We start from the raw sequence: 12,120 nt of genomic DNA, 5'->3' as shown, positions 1-12,120 counted from the left end.
CTGTATCTAATGGCTACCCTACCATGAGCTCTTTTCTACTTGCAACTCTAATTTGTAAATTTTTTAGAACACTTTACCCTTTTTGGTTTAAACAATCATATTACAGAGTTATTAAATAATAGCTAATTAATTATTGTTGCAAAAGAAAAGTGTTCGCACCAATAGAGTTATTAAATAATTTTATTAAAATGCATCTTAAAGTATCTGATCCAAGTCGACAGATAGTAGTTTAACTATGATTTACAATTCATAAAGCAAATCAAATTTATTGGATTAATGTAATATTTTGTCAAAAAGTCAAGTAAATAGTACATAATGACTTTGTCTATAATTTTAGGGAAAAGGGTCAAATTTACCCTTCACGTATGGTTTATAGTTTAAATTTGCCCTCCGTCAAAGTTTGGGATCAAATTTGCCCTCTCCGTCAAAGTTTGGGATCAAATTTGTCCCTCCAAGTATGACTTATAGTTTAAATTTTCCCTCCGTCAAAGTTTGGGATCAAATTTGCCCTCTCTGTCGAAGTTTGGGATCAAATTTGCCCTCCCCGTTAAGATACTTGATAAATTTGCCCTTATATGGATGAAAGTCTGACTTAGAGTCCACAACACAAAAAGTTAACTACGCTGGATCCACATAGGCTCCACGTAGTCTCCCCATCCCAATTCTCTTAATCCAATTCTCTTAATCCAATTCTCTTTTAGAAAAGAAAGTGCCCCTGCAATATTTGTTTTGTCATATTGAAGGTTTCTTCATGAATTCTTCAGAGCATTTCTAAACAGAGAAAAATATTTTTTCTCATAATACATTCCTAAACGTATACCGAAAGTAAGATCAAAAAAGTTATGATCCTGCAAAAGTGATAACAAGACAACAAAATAAATTTGTGCGGTTTAGCTTTGAAAATCCGTTTTTCAGTTCTCTTCAACGAAAATCCATTTTCAGTTCTCTTGAATAGTTTTTGAGAGATTCTGATAGGGAGATGACAACAATGAGTTAAGTTAGCTCCATCGAAGTTCACATAAGATAGATGTCATGTTCAAGAAAGTTTTGCTGGTCAGATAAATTCTATGTTTCTGGAGAGAATAACGAATCCTTGGTCATATTAAACATTTGTTGTTGCTGTTGCAGAATTTTTCTTACATGCCTCCTATTTTATGCATTACGTGTGTACCTCGATGCGATTAAAACTCCGGCTTTTCACATTACTACATGGGCCTTAGTGTCAGCAATAGTCTAGTCGGGTTAAGAGAATTGGGATTGGAAAACGGGTTAAAAAGAGAATTGGGTTTGGGAGTCTACTTGGAGCCTATACGGATCCGTCGTGACTAATTTTTTTGGGTTGTGGAGTCCAAGTCAGACTTCTATCCATATAAGGGCAAATTATCAAGTATCCTAATGGGGAGGGCAAATTTGATCCCAAACTTTGACGGAGGGCAAATTTAAACTATAAGCCATACTTGGAGGGCAAATTTGATCCCAAACTTTAACAGAGAGGGTAAATTTAATCTCAAACTTTGACGAAGGACAAATTTAAACTATAAACTATACTTGGAGGGTAAATTTGACCATTTCGCCATAATTTTACGTCCCAAGTTCATATGAGATCTCCACTACATGAAGAGTTAAATAGGTTCTCTTTGCTGATGTCTTTTTTTTTTTTTTGGCAGATTTTATGTCTAATACTTTTAATTATTAAGTGATTTGTAAACATTTTTATGCAAGTATTATATTTAGGGCTCCACATGCAAACTGAGACAAAAAGTTAAATGCATAATGCATTACCTTATACACCAACTCCCACTATCATTTAAAAAGTACAATAATTTCTATTTTACTATGGTGATTTAGAACATTGGATATAACAACTTTCAAGAATTCAATTACTTATGTAAAAAATTTCCACAACAACTATGAAACAAGTCAAATCAATATGCTACCAGCTTGATCAGTCAAATATTATTAGGAGAGATGACGTGATTGATTATATTTTATTTGGTCACCAACTCACCAATCATATAATATTACTCCTAATATACATGACAAATTAATTTTTGTTTTATGCCAAGAGCTTTGTTAACGTAACTCTAACATCGGAAGAAACTTAAAGCTTGCTAAGAAAGTTCTGTTTTTCTTCTTCAATTCAAAAAAATGGATAGGGTTCATATCTTTTTATTATTATTGTTATATTTACCTTTTTCCCTTTGTAATGTGTTTATTAGTATTATTTTAGAAAGATTGTGTCCTGTAGAAACAGAGATAGTTGTCAAAAGATGCTAATCGGTTAATCTTACAGCCCATTAGTGACTTTTAAACATAAGTGCTTAAAGTACTTTTAAGTGCGGAAAATTATTTTATAAATAAGCAGTTACGTGTTTGGATAAAAGTATTTAAAGGATTTTTAGAAGTAAGGGTAATATTAAAATTAGCAGAAAATATAAGGGATAAAAGGGTAAAGTTGTTGGTCAAATAAAATGGCTTTTAAGCCAAAAAAATAAGTTGAGTTTGAGCAACTTCTTAATTTTGACTTATTTTAAGCATTTTTTAACTTGATTTAAGCTGTATTCTATTTTACTAACCACCCAAATAAGTTACAAAATGACTTATAAGCTGGTTAAGTCAATCCAAATGGGCTCTTAATCATTTGAACTAAACATGTTTCAATCTACTCCATCTCTTTCAGTTTTATGGTACCATTACTGCTTGGAATAATTTATTTATTTTTAAATAATATTTTGTTACATTCATTTCATGCATTTTAAAAATTATAATTACTTATACATAGTATTTTTATATAATTTTAGAATATGTAATTTTATTTTTAAGAAATTAAAGAATAAATACTAATTTAAGTTTAACGTAAATTGTTTCCGCGTAGTTCTCTTTTACTTAACGAATAAAAAAATCACGTTGGAGTATGGCGAGATGATGAAACTTTTTCTACTATAACTCTAGAATACTCCCATTCCGCGAATTACTATGTTTATTCGGGTAATCCATGAAAAAAATTACACAATACGAATTCGAATTAGTCATACTAATAAATCTTGATTATCATTTTTTTTTTTTTGCAAAAAGGAAATCTCTCTAGGGGTGGTACATGATGAAAGGGACCATTTGGAAATGGGCAAGTGAAGGAAAGTTTTCAAGGCCTAATATTATTACAGAGAACAGACCAATCAAAATGGATTACAATGATGATTGTTCAAACCGACTCTGTTTATGTGTTATAAATTCCAGATCAGACACAGCCCTTTAATGTTTCCATAAATTCTGTCCACATAAATATATTGCCTACTATGCCAATCCTATAAAGTACAGGTCTATTATCACAACAAAAGAAGAAAAAAAATACATAGCCCCTTATCATTATTCAGTTTTGCCATATCCTTCAAGACCCTCAAAAAATCCAATTTTTTCAAGGTATTTTCTCTCTTTTTTTTTTCCTCTTTGAATCTGTAATTTCCATTTCTTGGTTTTAAGTTGCTGTTAATATGATTTGATTCATTAATAACTTGTGTGGGTCGCTTTTCTTCTTTTGGATTTGAGGTTTTAGTATGCTTTTTATTCTCTTTTTTTCTTGGTTGGGAAAAAAATTCAATCTTTTTTGGTTGTTTTTGTTAGCTGCACGTTTTCAATATAATTTTCTGTTTAAGTTGGGTGTTTTATGTGGACTTGTTGTCTTGTTTAATGCTTAATTTATCAAGGGATTGAACTAAGGTATTAGTTTTAGTTATGTTTATTGATTTCCCTGCTCTTTCTGCATACATATCTTAATGCTGTGATGTGAATATGTCTTTGTTAAGTGAATTTTTTGTTTTCCTTATGAAAAGTGAATCTTTTAGTTTTGTTGTGTAGTTTTGTATTTTGTTTAAGTGGCTGAGATGGAGAGGTCTTACTAGTATCCATATTTCTTTCCCTGTTTGTGGGAGGTTCAAATTTGCCCATGTACTATTCACAATGACTCAATTTTGCCAAATGTGCATTCATGTCTTTGTTGTTAGCAAATTGTCTCGTATTTGTCATTTGGCATTAATGGAGCTCCAACGTGATTAGGGGTAAACTTCACGTGTTCAAATTATCCGAGAAAAAAGTTCCAGTTTACTCCTCAATGTTTGACTATGGTTTAAAATTGTCCTTATGTTGGAGCTCCAACAGTATTAGGGGTGAACTCCACGTGTTCAAATTATCCGAGAAAAAAGGTCTAATTTACTCCTCAATTTTTGACTATGGTTTAAAATTGTCCTTATGTTGGAGCTCCGTTAGGGGTCAAGGTTGATAACGAGTCTTTTTTCTGACGACAGGGTAGAATTAGATCGGAGTATAACGGATGACAAAGTTGAGCAATGTCGAATAGGACAGGGACAAATTTGCAATTTTTTTGATGTAATTCATAGTATATTAGATAAAAAATCATTCTTGATATTCCTTTCTGTGCTTTACACTTAGTTTGTCCTCATTCTTGATTCCAGTATGTCTTTAGACTTGTTATTTCTGTATTAACCACATGGAGATTCACTTATGTTGTCCCTTGTGTTACAAATATTTTGATGAGCTAGTGAGTTTTATTCTGGCATGTGGCTATTTAATGCATTTAGACTCGAGCTTCGCCTCTTTTTGGGCTAGTATAATTCCTCACATTTTCCTTTTAATGGTGGTATGCTATGCACAGAATGGGAACTTCTGTCGAAACCAAATATGGAGAATACACATATGAAAACCTTGAGCGGGAACCCTACTGGCCTTCAGAGAAGCTTCGAATCTCTATTACGGGAGCTGGTGGATTCATTGCCTCACACATTGCAAGGCGTCTGAAGACGGAGGGGCATTACGTTATTGCTTCCGACTGGAAGAAGAATGAGCACATGTCTGAGGACATGTTCTGTCATGAGTTCCATCTTGTTGATCTTAGGGTTATGGATAACTGTTTGAAAGTCACAAAAGGAGTTGATCATGTGTTCAATCTCGCTGCTGATATGGGAGGTATGGGCTTCATTCAGTCCAACCACTCAGTGATCATGTATAACAACACTATGATCAGCTTTAACATGATGGAGGCTTCAAGAATCAACGGTATTAAGAGGTTAGCCAATCTCTCCTGCTTTACAAAGGAGTATTGTTTAGTGTTTAGACTTGTGTTCTAATGCAAGGCAGCTATGCAATACTCAAGGGCTACTGGTTTTACTCAGTGGCGGATTTAGAACACGGCATACGGGTTCACGGGGACCCAATGACTCATGCGTAGACCATGTAAATATATTTAAAAATTTACTAAATATGTACAACCATGAGGTCGCTGTAGGAACCCACAAACTTCAAATCCTGGATCCGTCTCTGGTTTTATTTGATATATTCTTTTATTTTTAGGATGAAAGGGTTACATTAACTTATGGATATTTCACTTGCAACACTTTTTATGGAAAACCATCATTTGGCGTTCCTTCATTCTTAAATGATGAAGTGCTTACCTTAAATAGGTGGGAAGATGCGGAGATAATGTTGCCATCTAAATTCAGTGCTTAAAACACGCTGAAATGACCTGAGAGGAAAAGAAAATAATAATATTTACACACACAAATATAATTAGTTGTTCATAATTCTAGATGAGTCTACTGATATCAATTTGCTGTGGGTAGATCTCATGTACAGAAAGATGACAAAGTTGTTACTATTTGTCGTTCTCCTTTCCTTCTGTGGGAGTTCTATCTCTTCCTTCTGCACTTACTGCCAACTTTTGTACGTCCGTAAGCCTTTTCTAATATATAGTAAAATAAAGCAAAATGTTATGACAAGTCTCTCTAGGAGCATCACAATCTGCAGTTATGGTCCTTTATGACGCAAAAACAAGATGTTGTGGAGACGGAATTTCAACCTGTGACCTCAAGGTCTTGGGCCTTGCAGGAATAGACTGAAATATCTGGCTAAACAAGCACATTTTTCATTTTGTTGATTCCTCCAGCTCTTGATCTCCTAATATAATATATCAAGTATATTTATTCCGTCAATGAATGCCGCCATAGAGCTGTCTTCTTCCTTTTAGCTGTTTTTGATTTTCTGTATTCATCCCTTTTGTTGAGTTATAGCAGCCAAGAAATAGTACTGTTTCCAGAAATTGACCTTTCAAATGTTTGGTTACAGGTTCTTTTATGCATCCAGTGCATGCATCTACCCTGAATTTAAGCAGTTGGAAACCAACGTGAGCTTAAAGGAGGCTGATGCTTGGCCTGCTGAGGTTTGTACCTTAAATTGATAAGCCTTAGCTGTATTTGGAATTTGATTATCTGCAGCATTGATGACAATTTCTATTTTTGTCTTAGCCTCAAGATGCTTATGGCTTAGAGAAGCTGGCAACAGAGGAGTTATGTAAGCACTACAACAAGGACTTTGGAATTGAATGTCGCATTGGACGTTTCCATAACATTTACGGTCCATTTGGAACATGGAAAGGTAATATCACTCAAGCATATTACATGTTCCATTGTCATTGATTATTTTTTTATGAAGTGAGCAACTTTTTGTTTAAAAACTATAGGTGGACGCGAGAAAGCACCAGCAGCTTTTTGTAGAAAAGCCCTCACTTCCACTGACAAATTCGAAATGTGGGGAGATGGAAAGCAAACTCGATCTTTCACCTTCATTGATGAATGTGTTGAAGGTGTTTTGAGGTACGTGGAACTCTAAACTTAATAAGATTTCTCAACTGGAGTTTTAGTTGAGAATGCTTATGACTCAAAGTTTTAATCTATATGGATTTGACCACCCCACGACACTTTGCTCGGAGGCACTTCCTTCCCCTAGAAAACCTCAGGCCGAGAAAGAAAAGTGAAATACAATACTAGTTCTTTTCAGGCAATGTATCCTTGATGGAAGGTATGCATATGCAATACGAATGGCGCCCAATAAAGAAAACCCTCATGTGAACCAAATTTTGTAAAAGTATTGAGAAGAGAACAGAAAGGAATCTGAGTGCCTCTTATCTGTTGTGGGCTTGGACTTGTGACACTGCAGAGATCATGGATATTAAAAAAAAAAAAAAGGATTTTGGTATAGTTTGGCCAACGGTCTGTTAAAATAAAAATATTCATCTAATACACCTTCGCTTGGCTCCGATGCTTCACTAGAAAGAAATGGGCCTTCAGGACATCATTAGTCCTGCTTGGTGTAGGTTTAGCAGACGGAAATTGGCTATACTTTGTTTTGGAGATGCACTTTCGTTGCTCAAACAAATTTATTCCTATTCAGGTTAACAAAATCAGACTTTAGAGAGCCTGTGAACATCGGAAGTGATGAGATGGTAAGCATGAATGAGATGGCAGAGATAGTCCTCAGCTTTGATGGCAAGAACCTTCCTATCCATCACATCCCTGGACCAGAGGGTGTGCGTGGTCGAAACTCTGACAACACTCTCATCAAGGAAAAGCTTGGGTGGGCCCCTAGTATGAGATTAAAGGTACCAAGTTATAACATTTAATCATCCTTTGGTGTTTGTTATTGTATATGTCACGCATTTCTAATGTCTGTGTTCCAAATGATTTTCAGGATGGGTTGAGAATTACATATTTCTGGATCAAGGAACAAATTGAGAAAGAGAAGTTGAAGGGTGGCGATGTGTCCGCTTATGGGTCATCCAAAGTTGTGGGAACACAAGCTCCGGTTGAATTGGGCTCCCTTCGGGCTGCCGATGGCAAAGAGTGAAGTTGATGAAGCCAAGCTATCATTTGGTATGCATGACTGCCGTCTTTAGTTCCACCATGTTTTGTTCGCGTGGAACGTCTACCTATTGAAATATTTATATTATGTACCGAAGCTGTTCCTTTTTTTTTTTTTTTCCATTTCGCCTCCTTGCAGACCTACCAAATAATGCTTGCATTCAGTGATTTCTTTTTACTTCCTCAATGCCTTTACGGTATTCTGGGTTTGTATGAGACATAGCTATTTGCTATCAATCTATCATTTTTTTTGCTCCTTTCTGAAATTTACATGACTCCTTATGCTTTGTCTCCGTATGACATCTTTGTTGTGCCTAAGGGCGTGACATAGCATTCAATAAAGTGCGATAAAATTGTGGGAGACTAAGGTTCAAATCCAGCTGAGACATGCTAGGTGATTACTTTCATATGCCTAAGTTTTGGTAGATAAAGAGTACTTAGGATCTATGTTAATGGGAGGAAGCTGGTATACATTAGAATAATTGAGGTGCGTGCAAGCTGGTCTGGGCACCACCATTATCAGGAAAAGTAAAAAATGAAAGACCAGTATGTTGTGTGGGCTGTGTTATGATCCTGAGATGCTACTTTGTTGAACCCCGGTTTAGAAATGGCTTGGAAGGTCCTTGCACATTATTAAGCTGAAGTTAGCTGATTGTTTGTTTACAGTACTCCTAGAACTTTTGGAATAGAGGCTTCATTTTCTCCTTTTGATCAAAGAAACAATTGCAGCACCTTACAGAAGATTTCACGAAGTTGAAAGGGAAGAGCTATGCTGTCAGTATGGTACTTTGCAATTAGCTTTCGTGCTTGGCGTAAGCACTTGCTGAAAAATTCAATGTTTGGTATTCATAAAGCCAAAAAATGTATGATGTAAGTCTATAACGAACTGCATGATCGTAAACAGTTCGATACTTTGAGGTACTGGAAGGTTTTAGGTGCTTGACCGAAGCATAGTTGTTCAAACAATCTGTCTATAAAACTTCATATTTTCTTTTCTTGATGACCAACCATGTTAGAACTTCTATGGTTGTGTTGTTTTTTGTCATATCATCGACATATTGTTTGATCTCTCAACATTCTGAACCAAGGCTTTTAGGTCATAAATACACTACTTCTTCCACGTTGTTGAACAGGATTTTTGAATTACAAGGCAAAATTTGCGTGTGAGGGATTGTTCCACCAAAGCTACAATCACGTGAAAGGAAAGAAAGAGAACTTGAACAATTATCTGAATCCGTGCGTGTTCGTATTTTTGTTGTGGAATCTAACAATCCAGCTCTGTGGTAAAGGCCACTGCAATTTAAATTTTGACATTAAAATTCGAGTTGTGACATCTAACTACTAAACTATCCGTTGAAAACAATAGCCCGAGTAGTAATAGTGAGGGCTAGTTGTTTTTCAGATTTATAATTGAAAGATAGTCATTGTCAAGGAGTTTGAAATTTTACAGTTGAAACTCCAAGACAATATTCTGGAGTTTTGCCTGTGATTTTAACTTCATGATAATATGATTATTTCTCGGGGCTGAAAAGTGGCTATTTGTGAATTTTATTCCGAAACTAAAGGACACAGTAGAGGGTCAACAACAAATGGACTTGATTTTTTTGGTTTGTAACAAAAGAGTCAATTTTTACCCTCTACTGATCAATGTAGTAGATAGAACATCTTAAACGGAGGATTATTTTTCTCCTGCTCATTCTCCAATAATTGAAGTTCCAAACATCTAAAATCAAATGGCTTATTTTCGGGGTTATTTGATTTTCAAGGCATTTGGCTATAAATTCACAAGCACATTACAAATTATCTTGCTTATCCTGTTTTACTAAAATAAAAGGTTTTACTACACTCTGTAAAAGAGTCCCCATCTATGTGTAGTTTCTTGATTAAGCATTATGTCAATATTTTGTTGTTTTTTCTTGATTAAGCATATGTCAATACTTATTACCGCTTTGGGGTGGGTATTAGTGACGAGTCGTTTTAATCTACCCACTCTTTCTAATCTAGTATCATTTTTTGCCCTATTACAACCTAAAGTAATGTTATAATTTCATTCTCAATCTATGTTTTCTTAGTCCATGTATACCAATGCACTTGATGTTAGGATTCTATTTGCAAAAGTACATCACGGATGAGGTTTTACTCCTTTTAGACAAAAATAATTAAATAGATTTCTTTGTAGTTTGGATACAGTTTCTTTGGTCAATTTTGTGTGTATGGGTCTAGAGATAGATGATGCCTTATTTGGTAAGTTTTCCCATTGAAACCACTCAACTTGCCAACGTTAAATTCAAGAAATGTCACCAAGAATGTGTATTAAACTGAAACTACAACTAACTTCAATTTATGTTTTAAATGCTTTTCAATTGAAATTATAAGTTGCTGAGACTAAAAGAGAGTGAGATTCCATTTAAGAAATGACTATTGGTTAGAAACAGGGATAAATTTATCTGTTTAGCTATCTTAAAAGTTGAAAGTGGTTGAAATCTCTAGACCATAATATCATATGCTCTTTACTTATTTTCTCAACAACCCAACTAACCTTAAGAGAAAACATTCACTAATAAATTCGTATTCTTGTTTTTAACTTTTCTTTTTAACTTTTTGTCAAACCCTAACTTGGTGTTATCTCTATTTCCCTACATTACAATTGAAATTAGGCGTACAACCAAACTTTGCTCAATTTCATATGCTGTGGTTGTCAAGGATTTTTCTTTAGCTGGAGGAAGCATCTGCCCAAATCGGATTTTGAGGAACATATCGAGTATAATAAGGTTCAGTGGTGAAGTCAAGATTTCATTAAGAATGTTTAAGGTTTAGAATATATGCGTATTTTTTTTAACCTATATATACATTATAATTTTTCGATAAATAATGTTTAACTGCCCACCATTCACTCTATGTGACTACGCCAACATTCAAACCATTTAAGTTTATATAGATTAATTTGCTGTAATTATTACCCAATTATATGGAATTACTAATACAATGCTTAGAGTACGGGAGTGTATACTTGGTTCCATTGATGGGCTAGTCATGGTTTAAAAACGATCAAACCTAATAGACTGAGCAGTCAATAATGTTATATAAAAAGGATCAAGGAGGATACATTCCGGAAGAATAGGCAATAGCTCGAGTGGTATTTAAGTATTTCTCTTAGAGTAACCTTGAGAAAGAAATTAATATCGTTGTAACTTAATCAAGTTGGTATTTATTTTGCAGTTAGAGGATCATAGTCAAGTTCATTTGTTGATTAACTTAAACAGCAAGATTAATTGCAAGTTTTGAATTTCCTACTTGCTCCTTTACTTGTGCTTGATTTTTGGCAAGGGAAATGGACTGCTGATGCAAAGTTGATTTAGTGGTTACTGTAAAAAAATGCACCGAAGTTGATAACATAAATTAAAGAATTGATTTTAAATATATAAAGTTGGATATTTAATTGATGAACCAACTAACCAAATTAAAGACCAATCAATTTGAAGGATTAGTGAAACGAACACTCAACTGTTGCTTTTCTCAATCTTACATTATCTTCTTGGTGACTGCCAATGTAGGTACAAAGTAGTACCAAATTGTCAACCAAATGGCATTAATTCAACAAATATTGTTCAGTTTCTTTCTCTAGATAGTTTGTACTTTCTAGTTGTACAATCTTAATTCTTAAGGGAACTTAGTACCATGATCATATCCATGCTACTAAATTTTGCTCGTTTGGAGTCAAATTATAAATATGATATTGGAAATTTAGAAACACGTAATCACTAAGACCAATTTAGATTGTAAAAGTTTAATGGATCTTGAGCAACTGATAGTTACCCTTGGACAATATTGTAGCTTATCGACTTAACTAAAGAATATGAAAAACGAAAGACAACTAATGAAATTTAAGGAATCCAGTACAAGTTAACTATCTGAATGTTTTATTGCTTGTGTTACTCCATATCGATCCCAAAATATCGTTTGTACTATGTAAATTTTGTTGTTATGCCTTTTGACATTTCATGACTTTTCCCTCTCTTCGTTAGGAGGAATTTGCCTAAGATGTCATATGTATCTCTTAACTACGAAAAAAAAAAAAGATAATTTGTGGAGGTTGAAAATTGTAATTTGCAGGGGTTTTAGCCTCCTCAAGCAATTAGTGGAGGCTAGAACCCCCGCGAATTGCAACTTTCAACCTCCGCAATTTTATTTTCTTTTTCTTTTCTGTAGTGTTAATTCTTCGATTGTTTGTTAGCCTATCTAAAGAGTATGCCAATAATGTTCTCGACCCTATCTCATCACTTTGTCTTCCGTCATGGCCCTCACAGTAACATTAAGCTACAAGCTCATATCACGGTAACATGTAGATTGAGTGATCAATAAATAATAAATTCTGAAGAAAAGTTTATGTGTATCTGCAGCTCTCATGAGACTC

The 12,120-nt window shown here is 34.4% G+C and overlaps 1 protein-coding gene across 1 annotated transcript; it reads left to right on the top strand.

Annotated features, from left to right (window-relative positions):
* The first annotated feature begins 3,232 nt into the window (after window positions 1-3,232).
* LOC132609320 (GDP-mannose 3,5-epimerase 2) lies at window positions 3,233-7,972 on the top strand. The gene is made up of 7 exons (XM_060323232.1): window positions 3,233-3,420; window positions 4,670-5,080; window positions 6,136-6,229; window positions 6,315-6,444; window positions 6,530-6,662; window positions 7,240-7,447; window positions 7,537-7,972. Exons 2-7 carry the CDS (start codon window positions 4,671-4,673, stop codon window positions 7,690-7,692), a joined length of 1,131 nt encoding a protein of 376 aa, XP_060179215.1. The 5' UTR covers window positions 3,233-3,420; window position 4,670; the 3' UTR covers window positions 7,693-7,972.
* The last annotated feature ends 4,148 nt before the right edge of the window (window positions 7,973-12,120 follow it).

Source organism: Lycium barbarum, chromosome 9 (assembly GCF_019175385.1).
Source record: "Lycium barbarum isolate Lr01 chromosome 9, ASM1917538v2, whole genome shotgun sequence".
Taxonomy (NCBI): Eukaryota; Viridiplantae; Streptophyta; class Magnoliopsida; order Solanales; family Solanaceae; genus Lycium; species Lycium barbarum.
The sequence above is the reverse complement of the archived record's forward strand: the minus strand, read 5'-3'. Positions and strand labels throughout refer to the sequence as shown.

Bases quoted from the DNA above. Each gene is read 5' to 3' on its own strand.
- LOC132609320 (XM_060323232.1), top strand. From the start codon at position 4,671: ATGGGAACTTCTGTCGAAACCAAATATGGAGAATACACATATGAAAAC. The intron at 5,081-6,135 runs GTTAGCCAATCT...GTTTGGTTACAG, and splicing joins AGAATCAACGGTATTAAGAG to GTTCTTTTATGCATCCAGTG. The intron at 6,230-6,314 runs GTTTGTACCTTA...TTTTTGTCTTAG, and splicing joins CTGATGCTTGGCCTGCTGAG to CCTCAAGATGCTTATGGCTT.